The 25,870-nt window shown below is 34.7% G+C and overlaps 1 protein-coding gene across 4 annotated transcripts in view; it reads right to left on the bottom strand.

Annotated features, from left to right (window-relative positions):
- The window catches only part of GABRB2 (gamma-aminobutyric acid type A receptor subunit beta2), a 239,510-nt gene that overhangs the window by 24,347 nt on the left and 189,293 nt on the right, over nt 1-25,870 (bottom strand). For 2 of the 4 annotated variants that reach the window (XM_011285651.4, XM_019839372.3), the window contains 4 exons: nt 24,593-24,730; nt 22,704-22,856; nt 19,096-19,340; nt 13,863-13,976 (listed from right to left, as the gene is read on the bottom strand). In XM_011285651.4, coding sequence (XP_011283953.1) covers nt 13,863-13,976; nt 19,096-19,340; nt 22,704-22,856; nt 24,593-24,730 — 650 coding nt within the window. The remainder of the gene's footprint in view (nt 1-13,862; nt 13,977-19,095; nt 19,341-22,703; nt 22,857-24,592; nt 24,731-25,870) is intronic. The other 2 variants (XM_045035975.1, XM_011285648.4) reach the window with 2 other exon arrangements.

Raw genomic sequence — 25,870 nt, 5'->3', positions numbered from 1 at the left:
ACCAAATGACCCATGGCTCTGAGATTTGCAGATGATGGTAGACAGTAAATGATTAAATTTTACAAAACATAGGCTACAAGTTGAGTTAGGAAATAAGTTAGGAATTTAGGGAGATGGGAAAGAACATCAGATCTAAGCTCATGCTTTGCTAAAGAATAAAATACCAGCTAGGCTCTGTGTCAAATACTAAAAACCTTCAAACAACAACAACAACAACTACCTGGATTCAAATCCCAGGAATGCAACTTACTAGCTGTGTGACTGAATGTTACTTCTCTGTGGACCTCAGCTTTTGTCATTGGTAAAATTTTAGGGGACTGTAAGAGTATCTAGTTACTCAACAAGCTTCATGCTTTCATGAACATCAGAGTCATTTGGAGGATGTGATAAAATTTAAATTGTTAGGTCATCAGAAATTCTCATTCACTAAATCCTGGAATGGGCTGGGGTTCTTTATTTCTTCAAGTTTTGCTTGATGTTGTGGTCTGAGGATAACCCCGTATAAAATGTTACTATGGGGCAGTGGGTAGTGAAAATTCAAGTAAAGCACTCGTAAACACTTGGCCAATATTAGCTTTTAAAAATATATTAGTTCAGAAATGTCTTGCTAAATATTATATAGTGGGTAGGAGCAGGAATGGAATACTTTCCATTGAACCAGAATGGTTTCCTGTTTACTAACACTTGTCAGAATACTTTATTGAAAATGCAAGGGATCGAGGAAGGATGCAGATCAAATTGTTATGTATTATCAAGTCAAGGAGTGAAAGGCAGTGCTGCACAATGGGCAGGTTATGCCAGAGAACTGAGGTCTCTGTTATTTAATTGCTGTGTGTCCATGGACTAGTCAATCTACCTCTCTGGGTATCAGTTTCTTCATTTATAAAACGAGAAGATGTTTTAATGTTCTTTCGAGGGTTAAAATACTGTTGTTCTGTCATAGCCATGTATACCCTGGGTGAACAGTAGAGCTCCTTGCTCTTTTTCCTGAGATGGAATATGTCTTTTATTCTGTGGAGCTTTTCCTGAACATGAATTTAAAGGAACATTTACCTCCTCTGAAACTCAGTAGCATATGCCATGTGTACCATGTACTATCCATTCTGATCATGTCGCACAATTTAAAAGAATATTACAGAGATAGCTCCTCTGAATTTAGAAACAAGACTTAAGGAACTGGGAAAAGTCAGAGTTCTGTCATGGTGATCCTTTTCATGAGGTTGCCGCTTAACTAATGCTTGCTTTCCACGTACTTTCTCCTGCAATCCTTAAAACTATTTTTTGAGGGTAGAACAGTAAGCCCTATTTTACAGATGAGGAAACTGAGGCTCAGAGAGCTTTCTTAGACTGACATGTCTAATAAGTGAGAATTATGGGGCTTGAACTCGGGGCTGCCTCAAATTCAAAATTGAGTAGGTTTGCTGAAGCTAGGTATGCCTGTGCTCTTAACAGTGATGGTAACTCTCCAAGAGCAAGAGTTTGATAAACGTGCTGAATGATCAACACACTTGTGATGTTCCTTCTAAATCTGTGCCCCTTATGGCAAAGTTTAGGGTTATCCTGCAGCGGGCTGTGATGAGGGGAGCAACAAGAAAAGCCTTTCATAGGAATGCAGCCCATGTGTTTGGTGTCAGGGGACCAACTGTCCCAACTGCCGAAGTAAACTACCCTGCTCTTGGGTGAGGGAATGTGAAATGCTCCACAAAGCAGTATTCACTGCTGAGGACTGCTTATGGATGGGCACTCTCTGGGTGGCACCTGGGTCAGCAGGCTTGTGCTCTGGGATTCAGAGAGGCTTACCCCCCTGTAGGGAGTCATGTATTTGTGCCTCTGCAAGAAAGACTGGCTGTGGGGTCTCTGAAGCTGGTCCAGCTTCCAGAAATTTTCTGCAGCAGAAGCTAGTAGCAGTATTAAGAGGCAAAGAGACGGCTTGCTTATTGCTGTAGGAGACTTCAAAATTATGTCAGGGTCCATTTTTGTTAGGTCTCCCTTGGTGCTCTTTGCCAAAATTAAACCAGCATCAAGCAATTCTGTAAACCTCTTCTCAGCAGAGGTCATAAAAAATTGCTAATTTGTTTAGGAACACAAGACTTGCTGGAGGAACTTTTTTTTTTTAAACAAAATAATTTAATCTAATGGAAAGATAGATAATAAAAATTTAATGCCAGTCCTTAATTCCCAAAGGTGCCCATGGAACACACAGTTTTCTTTCTTTTTTTCAACAGTTCATAATATTTTCAGAGTTTTTTCAGTAAGGATTGTACTCATGATACTAGGACTGTTACTACATTTCCTAAAATCTAAGATTTTAACAACTGCAAAATATACCATTAATTTATTGACACATTTTTATAAAGGAGAAAAGGAAATAAATATTTGCAATGTAGGTAAGTATCATATTTCAGGAGCTTTTCAAAAGTGAATCTTTGTCTTCAAGTTGAAAACTATTGCATGCTTTCCCTTAAAGACTATGCTAATAATCCACAGGGTGGGCTTGACTTCCAGTACTGATCTAACAACATGGTAACAGTATGAGCAGTATGTTAGTGGTGTTGTATTTCAATTTCTAGAATGGAATAGAGCACCTGAAGCGGCAAAGTATTACTGCTGCTTTGAAAGCCCATGAAATGGTACATACAAACTTTTTCTGTTGTTTACTAAACCTTGTTTACTGGCAACATGGGCACTCAGAACAAACATGTTTTCAAAATTTAACTCCTTGGTTGTGATTATCATTCTAGAAAAAACCTAATCGAAGGGAAATGAATCATAGTTAGTAAATCTTGGTCTCCAAGATTGAGAGAGACCTCATTTACATTTACCTCATTACATTTACCTTCTATTTATCAGGTTATTCTTGAGATAATTAAATGAGGTATCACAGGAAGCACATTGAAAAAGTATAAATACTACACCAGGACACAATATTATCAAAATCTAATGGACCTACTCACTTGGTTACTTACTACTTACTTTACAGTGTACTATTTAATTTATGCTCCAATTTATCCAATATAAGAATTATATCTTATTTAGATGCATTATATTTGGAATAGGAGTTGGATTCATAGTACTTTTAGTTGTTTCTAACACAGGAAATTGTTTTATAATATTTTTATTTGTAGACATTTTTCCACATTTTTCCAAAAGGAAGCTTATTAAATAAAATGGGTTTAACCACAGAGTATGGTATATACTCTGTACAAGTGTTTATAAATTTTAAATTAATAAGCATTGCTTGTCGTAGAAATAAGTGATAGGTTTAATTGGAGAACAGCTACAGGACTAATGAATTTTAGGCTATAGGACTAATGAATTTTAGGCTACAGGACTAATGAATTTTAGCCAAGAAGGCTCAGTAAACATTCTAGAACCACATGATTTTTTTTTAAATTTTAATTTATTTATATTTTTTGGGAGAGAAAGTGAGAGAGAGTGGGGGATAGGGGCAGATGGAGAGAGAAAGAATCTTAAGCAGACTCCACCCTCAACACGAAGCCTAACATGGGGCTTGCTCTCACAATGGTGAGATCTTGCCCTGAGCCAAAATCAAGAGTCAGAGGCTTAACCAACTGAGCCACCCAGACACCCCTAAAACCACATGATTTTTAAGGTGGATGAGATCTTGGAGATCACATCCTTATTTTGCAGGACAGGTTGACTTTTCAGATATTACAAGTATGTCTTAAGTGCAGAATTAAAACTTAAATCTCAAATCTCCTGAGTTTCAGTTTACTGTACTGAGTTAGAAAATTAATTTTTTCATGGGGAACTATATCTACAGGGATTTATGGGCAGTGTTGCTATAGGTATGTCCAAGCTGGAAAAAATATTAAGACATCTATTTGTCTAGTTGCATAACTGGTGACAACATCGACAAGAAAGACAGATGGCATGGTATTGACTGGTCCCAACGTAGACTAGTTACTGTTCAGTCTAGTCTATTCTCTCCCTCTTTCTCTCTTCTTCCCTCACTCTCCCTACTCCCTGCTTTCTTCCCTCTTTCCTTCCTTCCTTTTCTTTTTGACAGCAATAATTATTAGAACAGAATAGAAGCAATAATTATTATAAATGAGCATGTACTACTTATATGTTATTGGGCTATTCTGGTTAAGTGATATATATGAAACACTGGGAAAAGTAGGAATTGTATTTGTGTGTGGTGTTTGGGTTGAGTAGGTATGGTGAGTGAGTGTGTGTGTGTGTAACTGTATGTGTTAGAGAGAATGTAGTAAAAGGACCATAGGATCATACTGGCAAAACAGGTGGGAATATGTATACATAAACACATTCACACAGTGTCTTAAATTTTAAAAGTAATATGTACTCATTGTAATAGTTCAAACACTGCAGAAAGACATTAAATGAAAAATGGAAGTGTTTCTATCATTCTGTCCCACTCTCTAAATGTAACCACTGGGAAAATGGATTTCAAAATGTAATAATACAATAATGCTTGTGCTATTGGTTTTACTCCTGGAAAAATATAAAGCTGACCATTCTCTTGCACTAACAGTAATATGTTATTTAAGATGGATTAAATGTAAAACATGAAACAATGAATTAACTATGGAAAGAAAAATAGTTTTCATAAAAATTCATTACACCATATGCCTAACCTAGAGTTTGAAGAGGAATTTTTATCCATTCCAGAAAACCCAGAAATTATAAAAGTGAAAATAATTAGGCAATTTAAAAATTGAAAACTTGTTTATGGAATGAATGGCAGCTTGGGAAAACATCTTCAGTGCACATACTAATAAGTGGTTAGTATATTTATTGTATTTAGACCTCTGAAAACTGAAAACAGAGAAATGGGTAAGAGTAATCATAGTCAATTCACAGGGAAGCCAATTCAAATACCACATAAATATATGAAAAGTTACTGAATTTCTTAAATGTGAGAAATTCAAGTTAAAACAAGACTATACACTTAATAAAGAGTGAAGAGCAATCAGCAATCAATACTGTTGAAGGGAGAATGAGAAAGGGAATCTGTTCATACAGAAGTATAAACATGAAAAATGAAAAAATGATTATAAAATATTGGGTATTTTTCCCCCTTAGGAAAAAAGTGGGATTCAAATGGTTTCTACTTTTCTTATTTTTTTTTTAAAATTTTTTTTAACGTTTATTTATTTTTGAGACAGAGAGAGACAGCGCATGAATGGGGGAGGGTCAGAGAGAGGGAGACACAGAATCAGAAACAGGCTCCAGGCTCTGAGCTGTCAGCACAGAGCCCGACGCGGAGCTCGAACTCACGGACCGCGAGATCATGACCTGAGCCGAAGTCGGACGCTTAACCGACTGAGCCACCCAGGCGCCCCAACTTTTCTTATTTTTAACTATTATTAAATGAAAATAACCATGTGCTTTAAAAAATGTAATTAGAAAGAAGATAAAAAAAATTATGTTCCTCGTGGAAAGAAAAGCTTTACCTGATAAGAATGGTAAGAAAAAAAAGAATGGTAAGAGAAAATGGTAAGAGAAAAAGAAAAATATAGAAATTAAACATTTTTACAAGCTCAAATATATTATTCTCTTCTAGATTCTGTATTTTCTGTTTTGCCCATGTTTATTAAAATATTTATACATGATTTTCTGCTTTTTATGTATCTTTTTCTCTTTAAAAAAATATTTAGATCTTGGGAGCGCCTGGGTGGCTCAGTCAGTTAAGTGTCCGACTTTGGTTCAGGTCATGATCTCACAGTTCATTGGTTCCAGCCCCATGTCTGGGCTGTCAACACAAAGCCTGGAGCCTGTTTCTGATTCTGGGTCTCCCTCTCTCTCTGCCTCTCCCCAACTCAAGCTCTATCTCCCTCTCTTAAAAATAAATAAACATTAAAAAAATATTTAGCTCTTCAATTTATCTAGAATTTAATTTGGAGGATGGGGTGGGTTAAATATATGGTATTACATTTCAGTATTCCCAAATGGTCATCTAATTACTCACCACTACTTATTAAATAACTCACATGTTCCTAATGATATGAAATGACACTCTTATTAAGAATTTAGTGTATTATGTTTCTAAGTCAATTTCTATTCTCTTTATGTAGATAGGACTGATTCACTACTATATTAATCACTCTTGTTTTACAATTCATTTAAACTTCTGGTAGAACTATTCTTTTTTCATCATTTTGCTGATTCTATATATATATTTTTTCTTTCAAATAAACTTTAGAGTTACTGTGTCAAATTTCTAAAAAAAAACCCAAAACAGTAAAGAATTAAAATTCAAAATGAAGCCCTTTGTCATCCAATGAGATTACACTAAATTCATAGAATATTTTGGTAAAAACTGATTCTCTTAAAATGTTATTTTTTTAAAAAAATAAGGTATTTTAAATGAAGTTTTCTTTTATCAAAATCTTACTATTAGTAAAAGGGTTCTTTTTCTTTCCTTCCATTATAGGTATAAATATAAATAACATATATAAATATCATATCTAATACATATGTACATATATATATATTATTGTTTATATATTCTTTATATAGAAAAGCTATAGAAACTTCCCTAAATTTTCATATAGTTTCTAAAAGCTCCTCCCAGAATAAAATAATTTCTTTTTTGCTAAGAGTGAAATTCTTTTTCCTCCTTTTCTAAAATTCCTTATTATCTCTCGTGTAATTTCACTAACAATTTTTGCAAAATTAAATAACAGTGGTGATGGTAAGCATCCATTTCTTGTTCCTGCTTTTACTGTTCTATCCTAAGACAAAATGTAAGAGAGAAAGTTTGGATAGATGAAGAGAAGTTAAGAAACCCATAGCAAGAAAATATCCATCATTTCTCAATTTCCTAAGGGTTTTAAAATTTATAACCAAAACATGAATACTGAATTCAGAACCTTTAAATATCTCTTGGTAATCTATTGAAAGGGTAAAAAAACTTCACCTTTTTAACATATTAATATGGTAAATAATATTATAATTTTGTTTTGTAATTATATTTCATAGTTATGTTGTAAGGTAAAATTTAAATAAATTTTAAGTAATTTTAGGTAAAGTAAAATTTAAAAAAAAATTTTTTTTTTTAACATTTATTTATTTTTGAGACAGAGAGAGACGGACCATGAACGGGGGAGGGGCAGAGAGAGAGGGAGACGCAGAATCGGAAGCAGGCTCCAGGCTCTGAGCCATCAGCCCAGAGCCTGACGCGGGGCTCGAACTCACGGACCGTGAGATCGTGACCTGAGCCGAAGTCGGAAGCTCAACCGACTGAGCCACCCAGGAGCCCCTAGGTAAAGTAAAATTTAAATAAAGTAAAATTTAAGTAAAGCTTAATTTAAAGATTTTTCTCCTCCACTGATACTCATTAATGAAGTGAATCCATAGCTTTTTTCCTACACTTATGCTTTTTTTAGATATGGTTTTGTCACCTTACTTATGTTATGCTACTTTCTAAATCATTTGAAAAATTTTTTCTTCTTTCTGCTAGGATCTCCAAGAGTTTAAATACCAGTGGAGATATTTGCTTATAATGTTCGACAAGATTTATTGTTGAAATCTTCTAGGCTAGATGATCTTTTAGAGTAGGATTAAGTTATTTTGTCACTTTTCTTAGTTTTGTCTTTGGTAATTGCTCTGTTTTTGTTTTCTCTTCCTGCTAGGGTTAGTGTTGCTAATTTATACTTTCTAAGAATGTCATGTATTTTATCCACATTTTCTAAGATATTTGCATAATTTTCTTTTAATTTCGCCTTTCTAAAAAACAATTGTTATGCTTTTAAAAATTTCTACTTTGGCTCCCTCTTTGCTTCTTTAATAATCTTTTCCTTTATCAATTATTTCCCTATTTTACTTAATTTTTTAAAAAAGAACTGATTTATTTGTACATTTTTACTTTGCTTTTCTGTTTTATTAACTTATAATTGATCTAGATGAATTACTTTCTCCTGCTTCTTTAGGATATACTGTTGATATTTTTTTAACTTCTTAAATTATACATTTAATTCACTTTTTAAAATTACTTGTCAGAAATTTGCTTGACCCTATAACTTTCCCACTGTGAATTATTTTAACCACATCCCTTGGGATTCATTATACAGTATTTTAAGTTGCTATTAGTTCCTAGATGTTCTTCAAAATTAATTTTTATTGTAACTTTGGCACATGAGTTGTATAAAAATGTGGTTATACAACTAATAAACATTATTAAATATATTAGTCAGGTAATGTTTCTGTCATTTTCTCTTTTTATTTCCTATCACTTTATTTGGATGCTATTTCAATTTTAATTTTATGAATTATATATAAATTATTAATCTTTGATAACACCTTTAATTTGGATTGCAATTATTATAAAATATCTCTCAGTCAATAGTTTTTTTTACCTTCAATTCATCCTTATAATGTCATAACAGTCATAACTTGGTACTACCAAATAGTAATAATATTCAATATTCAGTTATTCTCAGACTTGTGTTTGCCTCATTTGTTTTGCCTGTGACTTTACATAGAATATTTTTCAATACTTTTGCTTTAGAAGTGTATCTAATAAATAGCATTTTGTTGGGTTTAGTTGCTTGATCAAATCTAAGAATCTTGCTCTTTTGATGGGTAAATTGATAGGTGCTCTAGTTATAGCAGTTAAGATAAGCTTGGTCTTAATTCTATCATCTTAATTTCTGCTCTAAATTTGCTTTTAAGTTGCCCTCATCCTTATTTCTGACATGTAGCATTAGCTACCTTATCTGCATCTTTATTTTATTTCCTTCTTATTAGCTAGGGTTTTTTATAGATTAATTGTCAGTTTTTGATTGTTTTATCCTAACTATCTTGATACTCAGACTTTCCTGTTTCAGTGTATAGGACAAAGATCTAAAAGACAAAAATGCAGATTCCCTAGCTTTCCCACTAAAGATTTTGATTTCCAATGTCTCAGGTGGAATCTACTAAATTTTAAGTGAGCATCCCAGATGACCCTGATGTAGGCAATCTATGGTGGATCCTTCCAGAAACATGGTCATAGTAATCTATGTTAATTTTAAATATATTCTTAATCTTCAACTTCTTGATTCATAAACTCTAAGGATAAAGGGTAAATACTGAGTCCTTGCTATGAATTAGAAAACAAATACTTTGTCTCACTTCAACAACAGACACTCTGGTTTATTCTTTTAAAAAAAATTTTTTTTTAATGTTTATTTATTTTTGAGACAGAGAGAGACAGAGCATGAACAGGAAAGGGTCAGAGAGGGAGGGAGACACAGAATCTGAAACAGGCTCCGGGCTCCGAGCTGTCAGCACAGAGCCCAATGCGGGGCTCGAACCCACGGACCATGAGATCATGACCTGGGCCGAAGTCGGACGCTCAACCAACTGAGCCACCCAGGTGCCCCATGGTTTATTCTTTTTATACAGTGTTTAGTATCTAGTTTAAATAATTCACTTATTTTTTATTCTGTGACTTTAATTTCTGGAGCTGTATAGCTTTAAGTTGACATGCTATCTTTAGTTCTGAATGCTAGCACACTGCCTTTTCCTATTCTAGAGTTCCTTACTTGGACTACCTTTAATTGGGGCTAGAATTTTTTTTTTAACAAGGTTTTGTGGATGCTATATTCACTACGACTTTGGAAACGGTGGATATCTTTTTTTTTTGCCTTTATCTATCAATAATAATATTCTTAGGTTACTTTGTCTCCGCCTCAGAACCCTGTAACATTTTTCCATTGTTTTACAAAATTTAATATTACTGTTGAATAGTTTGAGACCTAATTTTCTTCCCCTTCCTTGTAGAACATTCACTATTTCTGAATGGAAGTTTGGTAATGTCAGAAAGATATAATAGGGTGGTAATGAGATTATATAATTTTTACCTTAGGACCCAGTATACCCTTTGGGCCTAATGATTTATTTTATTGCATATATGTATAAATATATAATGTCTAGCATAAGAGTGTAGCCTCTAGTCATCTTTTCTGTTCAACCATTTCTTAGCTTTCTAACTGTAAGCAAGTTAATTAGATTCTCTGGGTCCTAGTTCATTATCTATAAAATTATAATTACTGCAATAAAGGATAATAATAAAGACTGTCATGACATACTATATGTAAAGTGTCTAAGAACATGAAAGGCATCCAATAAGTATTCATTATTATTATAATTTTTGACATCAGACTTTTTCTAATCCATTTTATTCCATTCTATACTGGCATCATGATTCTGCATGTTTAATCTGCTATGCCTGTTTTATATATTTATTATGTTTTTTCTAAGTGGTTTGTATCTTTATATCTCTTTTCTCTCCATTTGGCATGATTTGGCATGATTTTCTCCAGCCTAAACTCTGTGTCACTGCCTTGATATTTTGCCACACTTATTCTCTTGTTTAGACTCAGTTACTAGTTTCTACAAAGATTACTTTGTCTTCATTTTTGCCTTTTAAATCACCTCTTAGCATCTTATTTATCATTTCATCCTTGATCTTTTGTTTCATATTCTCCTTCAATTTTGGGTGAGAAAAAAACTTTTGTTATGGAAATTTTAATTTATCCTGAAGTATTTTTTTTTCCAATTAGAGTCATTATTCTGTCTTTTGTAACCTAAGTTCTTTTCTCTTTCTACCTAACTAAACAGACATAGACAGAGTCATTTGTAGTTTTCCTGCACAGCTGCCATGCTGTATCTTTGTTCAGATGTTTCATTTTGATGTAGACCTTCCTACAGGGTTTTCCTATTTGTTCAAATATAGCTTCGGTAGATTTGTCGGGATTCTGCTTGCATGAATATTGGCTCTGCTTATGTGTCTCTGTTTCTTTGTAGAGCTTCAGCTTGAGTTAAGTGTTGATTGTTTTTGTTTTGTTTTTCTATTGCTGTTTTATTCTCTATGGCTTTTGAATGGAGAGGAGAAAAACTGCACACAGGTTTTGGATTCTTCTGCCTTCATTTCTCTAACACGTCTGCAATTGGACAAAGGCACCAGTTTTTTCTGGTTCTTTATCCTTTTAAGGGCTTGGTGACAGTGTGTGTGTGTGTGTGTGTGTGTGTGTGTGTGTGTGTGTGTACTCCCACACACTCATATGGTGCTAGTGGGTATATGAGCTATGACAGAACTTTCCTGGGGAACAACTTGGAAATATCTATCACCATTTTAAATGCACATACATTTTTTCACCCAGAAATTCTATTTTAAGAAATACATCAAGAATCAATGATGTACAAACATGTCCACAGTGGAACGCTTAGAGTTGCTTATAATGGAAAACCACTTAGAAACAATGCAAATATCTAACCATAGGTGCTTATTACATAAATTATGGTAAATATATCAATAAAATATCTTGTCACTATTAGAAATGGTGTATACTTATACTTGAAGGTATAAAAAGGCAAGTGGAAACTAGCAGTATACACAATAGCAGAGGGTAATTATTTATATAAAAGTATGTCACTCCCTGTAAATAAAAGGCAATGTTAACAGTGATTATATCTGGGTGTGGAGGTGCAGATGGTTTTCATTGCCTTTTGTAAATTAAAAAATACCATGAATTAGATTTATAATTAGAAAAATAGTAATAGGACTAAACTAAGAAAAAAAAGAAAAAAATTGAGAGAGAGATGCACTCTCTGCTACCATCTCTAGAGTAACAGCAACTATTTATTGAGTGCTCTTGGTCTGGTACCAGATGAGGCCCTTAATATAATTATGTCATTTAATCCTCTCAGCAGCTTCATGAGGTAGTGTGTTTTATTGAGGAACTGGAAGGGTGGAAAGGTTAAACATATCTAAGGTCGAACAGTTCATAAAAGACCATGCCTAAATGAGACCCCAATTTGGTCTGGCTGATTCTTTTTTTTATTTTTATTTTTTTATTTTTTTTTCAACGTTTATTTATTTTTGGGACAGAGAGAGACAGAGCATGAACGGGGGAGGGGCAGAGAGAGAGGGAGACACAGAATCAGAAACAGGCTCCAGGCTCCGAGCCATCAGCCCAGAGCCTGACGCGGGGCTCGAACTCACAGACCGCGAGATCGTGACCTGGCCGAAGTCAGACACTTAACCGACTGCGCCACCCAGGCGCCCCTGGTCTGGCTGATTCTAAAAGCCACCATTTTCCCAGTGGACCCTACAGCCTCTGAGGATTGCCACATACATCTTGATGTTTTTACAAGTTACAGATTTAATGGCTCATTCAAACTTTTGAACACCAATCCTTATTTCATATACTAAGTTTGAAATTAAAAGAGAACTCAAAGGGTATAGTGCAGACGCGGTCAACAAAGAAATGTGTACAAGCAGAAGACATTAAGATTCATATTTCAATGTAAATCATGTAACATTTTCTGTAACATAATGTTTTATGAAATTGGGAAAGAGTTCTTGACAAGTGAGGGTCTAAATCATGGTATCAGAGAGTATCATTAACTCTTTCAAGTCATCAACTGAAAAATTTAATGTACCAAAGAGGCAAATTTTCTATAAAGTAGTCTCACGATCTGGGGCTTTTCCTGAATTTTCACATAACTTTACCCAGTCACTATAACAATCATGCAATATAGTTTGATTTTGGTTTTGCAAAATACATTTTTCAATCGTTTTCATCATAAACAGAAATTTGAATGGTGTTTTCTTCTAAATGGTTAGTGTTCTACCCAGAATACTGCCCAACCAAATCAGTCTAGTTCAATTTCAACAAGACTAGCTAGAGTTAAAAACAAGAACAGCAATAACACAAATAGCCTAAGACAACACACATGGTAGGGGTTGGATGTTTAGGGGATTGGACTAAATTAGTGATGGCAAAATTCCAAATATTTCTTCTCCTGGAATCTACCTAATACCATTTATCAAACTCTGTTCTGTGTACAACACAACAACTAATGAAGTTAAAAGGAAGCTTAAAATAAAACAGAGTAGCAATTTAATAGATAAACCATACCTTTCTCCCACCCCAAAGGCAATAATAATTTGGAATTAAGGAACCTGGGGTCAGAACAGTAAAATTAGGGAAGAACATGATACTCAGAAGATACAGTAACAGCTCATCAAGCATCAAGTCCTCATAGGAAAGATTCAGGAGCATTCATTGTCATTCACTGCCTCACCAGGAAACAGAAATCAAAAAAAAAAAAAAAAAAGAGTTGGACAGGTTGTAGATGATAAAGTAGAATGGTGACAATTCTCCTCCTCCTCCTCCTTCTCCAATGTAGAGGGCAGTATGAATGACAATTTGCCAATTAATAATGCAAACACATGAGGATTCAAAAACTGAACTTTAAGTATTAGCCAAAAAAATGTTTTCTTTAGAGTTCATGTAAGTCAGGAATTATAAGGAACAACCTCAGGTATTACCTTTTATTTACCATTATAATAGTGCTGAATCCACCAAGGTAATAGTTATTTGTAAAATATGTAACGATAAAGCAACAAGGACTTGATGCAAACATAACATTCCCAGACATAAATTAATAATCTAGGACAGAAAATATAGGCTCCTAAATTCTGATCCAACTAATAGAAGGAATGTATAATTCACTACCTATTCTATTCATCCAAATAAACACAACAAGAAAACTAAGAAATGACATAGTATATAATGACATTCTATCTTCTCAATACAAATGAAAAGGAATCTCAAAATATGATGTACTTGGTTTCTCTCTCTAGCACAATAATAATGACTGAGTGGAACAATGAAGCTTAGGCTCATCACAGTTATATTAAAAAAAGAAGAAACCGGAAAACCCCATTAGGGTTTCATGAAAACATTTAACTTATTTCCAAGTCTCTGTGGATATAAGTCCATAGATTATCTGCAAAGACCCCATACATTATTTTACAGGGAACAGCTAAACAAATTGGCCCCAACAGAAATACAAATAAATGGATTAAAAACTGGCTATCTAACCGTATACAGAGAGAAATCGTAATTGGTAGTCCGTCTAGTTGGGGAGAGGTTTCCAGTTGGGTCCCACAAGGATCGATATTGGGTCCCATTTTGTTTAATATCTTTATAAAAAATCTGGAAGACAAAGTAGAGAATGTGCTAATTAAGTAGACTGATGCCACTAGATTAGGATTTGTGGTTAAAGTAAATTGGATATAGATAAATGCTACTGGTCTTTAGAAAGACCGATGTTAACAGAGAGGATTTTGAATTAGTTGTATTTTTTTAATCTATCATTAAAAATATATATAATTCCAACCACTAGAAATAAATAGATTTAAAAGAGTTTAGTGGCTTTGCATAACAAAAAAAAATTAGGCACAATGGATAAAGGCAACACAGAGACTCACAACACCCATAAATGCAGGAAAAAGAATGTTCCCCAAATGGAGATCTTCTGGGCACAGTTTTATTTGGAAAACTGGTGGTTGTGGGTCTCTTAATGCAATAAAGACATTGGAGGCTTTTTAGATATGTAAAAGTCAAGGTGGTGAAAAGGCAGGAGTAACTAAATTCTAATATATATACATATCAATTTATGTATATATATTAGAATTTAGTTATATATATACACACACACACATACACACACACTTATTGGCAACAAAATAAACAATAAACAACATAAAGCTTAAAGGGAAGAAAAGAGAGTTGAAAACTTGAAGAGAACGTAAGAAAAGTAAGGGAAATTAATCAAGAGCAAATTCTATAAGGAAACACATATACACACATACAAATACACAAACACACAAATAGAAGAATGCAAAGGGATAAATAAGAAGCACTCTCCTAACACTAGATTTATATATATATATATATATATATATATATATATATATATATATTTATATTTTAATTAAAAACTCCATAAGACACTTGGGAAACATATTCAGTAACCCTCTTGCTGGTCTGAGGTTTATTTAAAATTCTTTGTATTTTACAACTTAAATTGTTACATGGAGACAATGTCCATGATAGTGCTTGAGGACTATGAACTCTCATGTGCAAACAGGTGTTTCCCCCCCACCTCCCCCAGTGAAGTCAATTGAATTGAATATATGGAATAATGTAGAATGAACTGTTAAATATTTTTTGTAATTGTTAGCATAGCAGAATGTACACTAGATACAAACTGGAAAATCCAGATGAGATCAAGTCTCAGAAATTGTGTCAGCTTTGTTATGCAACCTTGGATATTTTACTCTCCTTAAGAGCCTTAGTTTTTATATAAATTAAATGAATTAAATGGCAGGAAAGAATTGTTCTAAGAGCTGTATATACTCTTATTAAATTAAAAACTTACAGGAAACCAATACAGAGAAGAGAGTGGAAAAATGTGGACATATGTCATTGAGGTAACAGTGGGCTCCCACCTGCCTAGGCTTCCCATTTTCATCCCTCCCTGACCTCAGGACAGAGCACAATTTAAAAATCACTTTAGATGATCTCCCATGCTGCTTCTTTCTCTAGGAAACCTTCAATGGAAGCTGAAAAGGTCAATCCCTCTCCTGGTGACTGATTTTTCCAGAGCATCCAACAATACTTAGTTGATTATATGTTCCCCAGCTTTGGGAAAAAAAAGAAAGAAAGAAATGAAAAAAAAATAAAAAAGTAAAATTACAGTTGAAAAGAATGGACATTCTTGATAAGAAATAGAGTGGCATTATTCATGATGCCAACACAAAAGAAAGTGATGTGCAATCAGAGCCCTATGTAGATCTCCAACCTTTCATGTTAGGTTGAAAAAAAAACCACGGGAGTCTGGAATGTAGGATGGTCACTTTTTTTGTTTTAATCAAATCAAGATGCCTCTAAGTATTCAGGCCTGATAAATGATAAAGTTTGTAGTTGGTTTGCTATAGATTTTACAGCTAATACCTGTTGAAAAATGATTTCCTTGCATTGACTTAAACTATAGATAGTATCGTCTTTTAGGAATGGGATTGGACCCTATGTGCTCTGTATTTACAGTGTAAAATACATGAACAAGCATTGGTGATACAACTGGAAGCTATAAATTTACTTTAAAGAGTAATAATTCCTATCACTTATAATATTTTAATATTTTATTAGTATTTACCACTTACTGAGTGTTTAACATGTATTAAGGACTATGTTATCCATCCTCTCTTTACATTATCACAAATAATCTTCATAATAGCCTATCAGAGAATAATTAACTCCATTTTATAGATGAAGAAACTGAAGGGTCAGTTTCTTGCTTATTTGTTTATTACCTGTTGTCACACAACTGTAAATAGACAGTAAATACTGAAACTGACTCCAAAATCAGGTTTAGAACTGTCATGCTAAATTAGAACTTATGATGTCTTGTTATTACACATTTTGATTAAAGAAGGTGGAGAAACCACTTGTGTTTAAGAGTTATAAGAACACAGAGCACTTAGGTGGCTCAGTCAGTAAAGTGTCTGACTTTGGCTCAGGTCGTGATCTCACGGTTTGTGAGTTTGAGCCCCACGCTGGACTCTGTGCTGACAGCTCAGAGCCTCGACCCTGCTTCAGATTCTGTGTCTCTATTTCTCTCTACTTCTTCCCCCGCCCTTGCTCGCTCGCGCTCTCTCTCTCTCTCTCTCTCTCTCTCTCTCAAAAATAAACAAACATTAAAAAAATTTTTTTTAAAGAACTGTAAGAATAGAACAAGCATCTTATATTTTTACTGGGCTTCAGTTTCTTGTGTTTGAAACTAGAGGATTGGATTAGACTAGGGTTTTTAAGCTCAGCAATATCGACATTTGGGACTAGATAGTTCTCTGTTAGGAGGAGGCTGTTCACTGAGCAGAAAGATGTTTGCCAGCATTCTTGGCCTCTATTCACTAGATACCAGTGCTAATCCCCTCCTCCCGGTTTTGACAATCCAAAAAATATCTACAGACATTGCCAAAGATCCTCTGGGGGAAAAACTGCCTGAGTTTTAAGAACCATTGTACTAAGGGCACCTGGGTGGCTCAGTCAGTTAAGCATCCAACTTTGGTTCAGGTCATGATCTTATGGTTTGTGGATTCGAGCTCCGCATTGGGATCTATGCTGACTGCTCAGAGCCTGGAGCTTGCTTCAGATTCTGTATTTCCCTCTCTCTCTGCCCCTACCCCATTCATGCTCTGTCTGTCTCTCTCTCTCTCAAAATGAATAAACATAAAAATTTTTAAAAAAAGAACCACTGTACTCAAAGAACTCTGATATCATTTTTGTTCTCTGATATTCTATGCTCTGAATTGTGGGTCCAACTTCAGCCACTGTGGGGTACTCGCTCAGTGAGCCATTTTCTACCTTCAGCTCACGACACTGAACTTAAAACTCTCTGAAGCTCTCCAGGTTCAGTTTGCTATAAAACTGCCACTCTCTGGCTCTTAAATTCATCATTTAAATGCAAACTGGCATGAAAAAAAATAGGGTAGATGAAAGTAAAAAGGATCAGATGTTATCTTACTAGGTCAGCTTTTCATTAGGGCAATTGATTTAGATTCAGTTCAAATTGCAGTCCTATGAGATAGTGTTATTTATTAACTTACTTATTTATTTAACTGAAGCTACTATATCAGAAAAATCATAAAATGGTTTTTAAAAGCATTCTTTTCTTTCACAGCCTGAGAGAGAACCTATTGACAGATTCTAATAAGTGAAACATCAGGCACTGTAAAGAAATTGACAATTTTCTAGACCCATGGGTCATTAGCCATCAAGGGCCATACTTAGAATTTGCATCTTTACAAACATCATCTCCTGGCAAAGAAGTGCCTTTGATTAGAGAATAGTCCAAAAGAGACAGAGAGAGTGAGAGCGAGAGCGAGAGAGAGAGCGAGAGAGAGAGAGAGAGAAAGAGACCTATGGATATTTGAAAACAGTAGTGAGTTAAAGCTTTCATTGGGTTTGCTCCAAATAAAACTTAACTGTAGAGATTATTTGTGATGTGCTATCCTTGGAATTCAATTGAAGTCAGAAATATTAAAATTTCAATTAAATAATGATTGATCTGGTTAATAATACCAGATAGTTTAAAAGTATTACTGTTTTCCTAGTTTCATTACTATGAGCTATTTATTAAATTCAACACTATGCACTACTTTATAAACACTGTTTATGGCAGATATTAAAATAAGGCCTTGTTTTTTGGTCTATATTGAAGGATTTAAATTTGGGCTATGGGAAAATACATATATAAATATTCTGTTTAATGCAGAAAGTTTGATAGAGGAAGCCAGGTGAAGTAACATTTGGGTAGTAAAGAGGGTTGGATCCACTGGGACTGCTGTCAAAACCTCTAAATGAAGATTCTAAATCTTGGCTGCAAATTAGCAAAACGTTTGAAGAATATTTTAAAAATTATGATACCCAGGCATACTCCAGCACATTCAAATAAGAATTTCTGGGAAAGGAATCCAGACTTCAGTATTTGTTAATACTCTCCCAGTCATTCGATTGGGCACCCAAGGTTGAGAATCATTGCCTTATAGATTAAATAGCATTTACAACCACATGGAAATTGTTCTTTGATTATGTGTAACAAGCAAGATGGTGGTCTCTTAGAGTCACATGCTTCAGTGACTTTAAGTGGTACATGTGCAAGGCATTAAGTAATTATCTGTCACTTAAGGAGAAATTTATTTTTTTTTTAACCCTCCACTTCTCTTTTTATCCTTCTGATGACTTCAAAGAGAAAGCCTTCATTTATTGCTGGTGGATCTTTAATATATCTCTGCACTTGTCTATCTCCCTTTTAAATCAAAGAGAACAGGCTCAGGCCCAGAGTCTTCATCTAGTGTAGCCTAGAATTCATTTCAATAGTTTTATGTTTATTACTTAAGATTATCTTCCAGCAAGTAATACTGATTTAAGTGATACAAAATTTCCTTTTTAAAAAACTTAAAGTGAGTAAATGCATATAAGGTATAAAATAGTACATATTATACTCATATATGAAAAAATTCACAAAGGTAGTTCTCCGATGACTATGGTTTGGGCAATCCTAGTGTTAAGGTAAAGGGCATCCAAATGTAACATAAGTTTTGGCCATAATTGTGCCTCCATCACTAATTAACATTGTGATTTTGGGAAAATTACCCATTCTCTTCCCTGGGCCTTGGTTTCCTCATTTGTTAAACAAGGCCATTAGCCTATATTGCTGGCATTCTTCTACGAGTTTAAGAACCAAGGAGGGCTTGCCCTCTGAATTTACCTTGTTGACATCCAGGCGCATCTTCTCATTGTTGGCACTAGCAGCTTTCTCAGCTGCTTTCTTTTGGCGTTGGGGTCCCCTCCCAAAAAAGATGTAGTTGACCAAAGCATATTCCAGAAGGGCCATGAAAACAAAGACAAAGCACCCCATCAGGTACATGTCAATGGCCTTCACATAGGGGATTTTAGGGAGAGTCTCCCGCAAGTGGGTATTGATCGTAGTCATTGTAAGGACAGTTGTAATTCCTGAAAAAAATGACAAGAGTTAGATTAGTAATGTTCCTGTTTCCTTGCTGATTTCATCATATTTGGAAAGGCTAATTGTGCTCTTTTACTCACTCATACATGCCACAAAATAGCTTACTGGTACATACCTGCCCTGTGATAGGCCCTGGAGACACATTTAAATCATTAATTCATAATAACATTAATCATTTTGAAGCATTTCCTTTATTTATATTTATATATTTATAGTTATATATCTAGTGGTAGGCTAGAGATGTAAATTAAATGTCATGGTAGACACGTGTGTAGGGTGAGCATCAAGGATACAGAGAAGTCTCTGGTTGAGCCTTGTGATGCAGCAGGAGAGAGGTCAGGAAATGGAGACTTTGGAGCTGAGTACTGAAGGATGAGTGGGAGATACCCAAGTAACAGAGGACTGGAGGTCAAAAGTGAAGGTAGAGAGAGCTTTTATAAAGAGTGCTTTGAAGGGGGGTTGAAAGTACACAGTCCATCAAAAGCATCTCAAGAAAGTCAATGTGGGTACATTATAGGATATGACAGAAAGCATGGTGAGGAGAGTGAAAATTAAGTAAGGCTGCATAATGCAGAGCTGTATATACAGGCCTAATGGGGAGTCTGAACTTAAAATGAAGGTGAGGTGGGGCCACTGACCAGCTTCAAGCAGGGAGACATAGGGACAAATTGTGTTTAGGACAATCATTCTTGTAGTAGTGTGAAGGACAGAGGGAAAAGATACAAGACAGGAAAATGGAATACCAACTAACAGTTTTTCAGAATAATCTAAGTGATAAAGAGGAAATGAATCAAAATAATCACAATAGTATTGAAATCAGTGACTGCATTATACGGATGGTAGGGGCAAATGATTATAAAAATTTGGAAGCTGGAGATGACGGGTAGCAGAGAAGCAGGTATCTAGCCCTCATGTTTCTGGATTGGTCAACGGGGCATGTAATGCACAGATAAGTAACATGGAACCATTAGGAGATTCTTTATGGGAAATGGCATACTGGCTCAGGTTATAATTGTTCATCTCACTGAGTGGTCATCTTCAACAGTGAAGAGTAGTTTCCCTCTATAATTGGAGGGATAGAAGACATATGCCGGGCAAAAGCACTAGGAGTCCAGAGTCCTGAATGTGATAAGGTCCACATTTGTAGCAAAATAGTGATGTGAGAACAGCCCAGAGATCAAGATCACACAGATGAGAAGTTGTTTAATCAACATTTGAATGGCCGTCTCTCCGACTCAGAAAGCTGTGTCCTTAACCACTACCCAATAACACATCCCAAAAGTTTAATTTCTATGATATTTTGGGAATGTAAGTTTTCTGATTTAATTTTATCTCTCTATAAAGATCATAATTTTTGTCTTGTTTTTCTATATGCTCATAAAACAACTACAGAAAAAATAAATCTGTGCATCTGATTCCGAGCATGGCCAGAAAAACTCTGTTCTTGCTTTAGGTCTAGGTGTCTTAGAGTTTTTGTATTTTCTCTATAATATCAGTCATTTAAAACATTTCCCAGTTTCACTTTTCATTTCATTATTTCAACTGCAGATTACCCTGTATACGTATATTATAAAACTGACAATGCTAATTTTGCTATCTATCTCAATCTCATTTTAAGATATCTCTGACCAAGTAATAAATTACTCTATCAAAAGATGTTTTACAAATTTCTTTTAAAAAGTTAATTATTTATTTTTCCTGTAATGACATAAAATTATAAAATTAACAGATTTTTCACTTTGGAATAATAAGATATTTACAAATTCCATTCATTACTTTATTCAGCAAATATTTACTGAACACCATTCATTGTGTAAGATATCACAGATATAATGGAAGCAAAATTATATATGGACCTTTCTTCAATGTTTCTTTCAGTACCATGAAGAAAAAGGACATCACAAACCAAATAAATATAAATTATAACTACAGTTGGTCTACAAAGGGAAGTTCTCTGTATTTTAAGAGAAGTTATCACAGAGGACTGGACTCAGTCCAGGAGGTCATTACTTCTCCCTTCCATCCTTGAACCACCACAATCTAATCTCAACACAGCAGTCAAATTTATCCCTTTCAATCTGAAATCAAATCATATCACTTCTTTCCTCGATGGCTCTGAAATTTCACTCAGAATAAAAGCAAGGTCTTTATCATGGTTCTGGAACTGCCTCATAATCTTTTAGTCCCTTGTCCCCAACATCATCTTGACTCCTGAACTCACTCTCACATTCACCTCACTGGCTACCTCACTAATATCCTTGGTACTTTCCTACCTCAGGGCATTTGTAATAGGCTAGAATATTCCCATCCAGACATTTAAGTGACTCTTTATCTTCATGAAGTTTTTGTTCTATTAATAATTTCTGGATGAACTTTACAATGATTATTATAAACTGTTCCTCCTGGCATACCCAACTGCCCTCACCTTGCTTATTCCCTCTATAGACATACTGTATTACCTAGTTCACATTATAAGTAAAATAAATTTATTGTCCTTTTACTGCTAGCACAAAACTTCCAGAAGGGAACTACTTTATCTCCAGCATCTAGCATGTTTGGCACATAGTAGGTGTTCAACAAATACTTGTTGAATGAAAAAATGAATGACTTCTCTCAGGAAGTGATGATTGAATTGAGATCTCATGGTGGAGAAGGTAACAGTCCAACATTTTAAAGGGATTAGTCAGAACTCAAAATAATAAAAATTGTGTAAAATAATCATACTTTACTATTATCTGGAGTTAGTAACATAAAAATGTTCATGAAATATAATATATTCTCTTCCTCTGGCATCATATAGAAAAAAAATCAAGCATAAGATAAACGATGCTATGGATGAGTTCCCAGCCATCTTACTTTGTTGTCTTCTGCCCTCTATCCTGCTACTCCAAAATCTTAATAAGACTTTAGAAGTCTTTTTGCTTATCTGTTAGTTACATAATATACTTCCTTGTCTCCTGCTCAGAAAAAAAAAAAAAAGATGGAAGGGAGCTCTTTCCAGATAAGGAAGCACAGTATGCAAATTGAAAAATTATCAAGTGATATTACACAAACTATGCGTCAATAAAAATAAAAAAAATTGACAGGACTAATTTCATTACCAACTGCTATATGGTTAGCTAATTTTGACATGAAAGAGTTTTAATTTGTGTTTAATTGATTTAATGCTGAATCAGATAACCCAAAGTTTCACAGCCAAATTCTTGTAATGTGCATAGCCCAGTCTTATCATGCATTACAAATACCAGGCTAAGAAAAGTGTATGAATGAACATGCATGCGCATACAACACATGCATACACGTGTGCACACACAGAGTCAAGCCCCACAGGCAGTTAGAAAATGGCCTACCTAATGCCACTCTTGCAGCTGATGCATCATAATTAATCCAGAAGGAGACCCAGGAGAGGATAGTGATCAGGATGGAAGGCATGTATGTTTGCAGAATAAAGTAACCAATGTTTCTCTTAAGCTTAAAGCTGAGGGACAATCTGGGATAGGAACCTAGAAAGGCAATTTTAGAATATCATAATTATCAATCAATATTTATAGGATACTTTTCTTTCAAGGCCCATAAATAAGTTTGTAAATCTTCCCTAAATTCAACTTTAGCTCCTGATGAAGGGCACTTGCTCCTGAAAAAGTAGTATGGGAACACTGGTCTTTTAATTAGCAAAAGTTACTTGGTGTTGAGTACACCCATAGTCATGAGTAATTAAAAGAATTCCAGCTCTTCCCTGCTCAGGCTCCTGCACTGGATCAAGGATACTCATTCTCTACAACTATGAAAACAAGACATTTTGGTACAGTCCCTTTGTTCCCCCTCAGTTGTTCCTCAACAAGACCATCCTGTAAGATGTTTTGTTTTTATTTTTTTATATAAGAAATAAGGCTGTACACTCTGATCATATTTTAGAAATCTCTTCACAAGCCCCAGAATTCACTGCACATCTGGGATCAATGGCAAGCTTCAGGTATACAGCAACTCCCTAAAATTGTGTGAAGGTTTTCACATGTATGGATTATATATGTTTGCTAATTCCACTGATTCCATCAAAGTTCTAAAGGGGTGCCTGACTCATCAAAAGGTGGAGAATCAGTGTTTCCAAAGAATATTTTTGGGAGATAAAACTAAAGGATCATATTCCTGACGCTAAATCCTTTGATTGTGATGATCCAGGAAATTACTCTTTAAACAAAATATGTAACTGAACATCGTTGTAGAATGTCAAAAAGTCACATTGATGAATCGTGTGTGTTAGGGGTGACATTATTAATAATTGAAAGAAAGTCTTGCCTAGCCTTCTTGGGCTCAAGTTAAGTGTTGTAATATTAAAGTAAGAATATTTTAGATATGAACTCATTTCTAGTGTCTCAGGGATTCAGGGACCTCCAATTTAGGAAAAGTTTCTGTTGTTTGTTTCTTAAAGCTAAGGCTACGTTATAGTCTTACGAAGTCATACAACTCTTACTTGAAGTAGTTTGCAGGGAAAGGCAGAAGGGTAATTAAAAATGTATAGTTATAGTACTAGCTCTTTTTGTGCCTGGGGAATTCATTCCAATAAGAAAAACATAAAAAAGAAATATTCCTGTGGGTTTACTGTTTTTCCCCTTAATGTTTTTTTCCCTTATGCAGCAAAGTATTACTTTCCTAAGCTTTTTTGCTAAAATTCTGTGGTGGTGAAACCAAGTTTGACAACCAAAAACCTCAATGCTAGAAGAGTAAGAATGGTGAAAGCATCAGGATAATCTCAACATCTGGAAGGGCTTTTAGCTCTAAAACAGGAGGTAAGGTTCCATAAAGAAATTCTTAACCTTTGAGGATAATGTGGAATTCTTTTCTATTGCCTCTAGAGAATTTCATTGTGGTCAGACGTGAGCGAACCGTCTCTTCCCTGTATTTTTCAAGAGTAGGATCAGTTCTGTAAGTTGTATAAAGCTCGGGCAAACAACTCTGACCAACGTCATTCTCTTTCTGTATTCTGTCTCCGACAATTAGTCCAGTCTTTGGTAGATGAGAGGCACAGAGGTAACCCTCTCAGCTTTGTGGGGGTGCCTTCTGGGAAATAGCTGCATGGAACCCAAATGAGCAATGGGCCCTTTGATGGGGAACTGGAGGTTTGCAGCAGATCCAAATCTTCCAGTCACCTTTCCCTGGGACCCAGTTGTGAAATAAGTGAATGCTTTTGACAAAATATGCTGAAGCCCCTTTTGCCTTAACCCTCTTCCCTGATACACACCTGTGGAAAAAACAACCTTCTTGGTGATAAGTTTGTAATCCACGATAGAGAACTGTGGAAGTTCAATCTTTGTCACTCCTGTTACTGCGTTATCATCCCCACGCCAGTAAAACTCAATGTCATCGGTGGTATATCCATCTGTAAAAGGAAGCACACACACACACACACACACACACACAGATACACAAAATAAAAAACAAATAAAACAAAACAAAGAGTACTTGTTTACAAGATGAACTATATTAATGATAACAGGCACAGCTAAAGGCTATTATGTGTTAGGTATCACGCTAAGCACCTGAAGTATATTACCACATTTACTTTTCACAACAGTCTCATGAGGGGAGTATAATTAGGCCCACATGAGGCGATGAAGGTTTAGCGAAATTAACAGCTTGCAAGTAAGAGGTAGCATATAGTTCTAACTTGCACTCATTTTCTAAAACACTATCACATTATTACATGACCCTGGATGGTACTCTAATACAAAACAAAAGAGAAAGTAAATATCATTTAACTTATCAGTGCAGTATTGAATGATATCAACCCCCCATATAAAAGTTTTGAATTACAATATATTTGGGTTTCAAGTCAGAAGAGATTATAAGGAATTGAGTCATCATTTTTTAAATATTCATAGACATGATCTCCAAATTTGATTTTGCAGCATATCTAAATTCCAAAAAGGTACCCCTGACCAAATAACCAAAAAAAGGAGTAATTCTAATAGTTTTAAAAGTAAATACAAATGTATTATGTGCACTATAAAAGGCACAGTGCATTTAGGAGGCTTGTTTCCACCTTCTCAATAATTATTTCGTGAGCACCTACTATGCTCATGAGTGTACAGTTGCTGGGGATAGAAGTCTGTATAATAAAAACAAGTCCTCTGTTATAATGATACTTTCAATCCACGAGGCAGAACAGAATAAGCACACATATCTTGGTGAGTTAGCATATGTGTAACTGCAATGAATAAACAACTATAAGATTATTAACAGAACTATAGAGAAAAGCATGCAATGAAATCCATTAAATCTTAATATTTTACAAACACACGCACCCCAATATCCCACCTGCAGAGCATAAATTGTATTTGTATATCATATTTCTTAAAAGAACTTTTGCATCCAGAGAGCTGAATTTTTACAAGTCTAAGAAGTAGGCAGGTCAGATATTGCTCCCCAATTTAAAGCAAAAAGCAAAACAAAACAAACAAAAACAAAACACAAACAAAAAATAAAAAAATAAACCCAAAAATAAAAAAACTAGTTAAAA

This window comes from Felis catus, chromosome A1, assembly GCF_018350175.1.
Source record: "Felis catus isolate Fca126 chromosome A1, F.catus_Fca126_mat1.0, whole genome shotgun sequence".
In the NCBI taxonomy this organism is placed as follows: domain Eukaryota; kingdom Metazoa; phylum Chordata; class Mammalia; order Carnivora; family Felidae; genus Felis; species Felis catus.
This window is presented reverse-complemented; position numbering and strand designations above follow the sequence as displayed.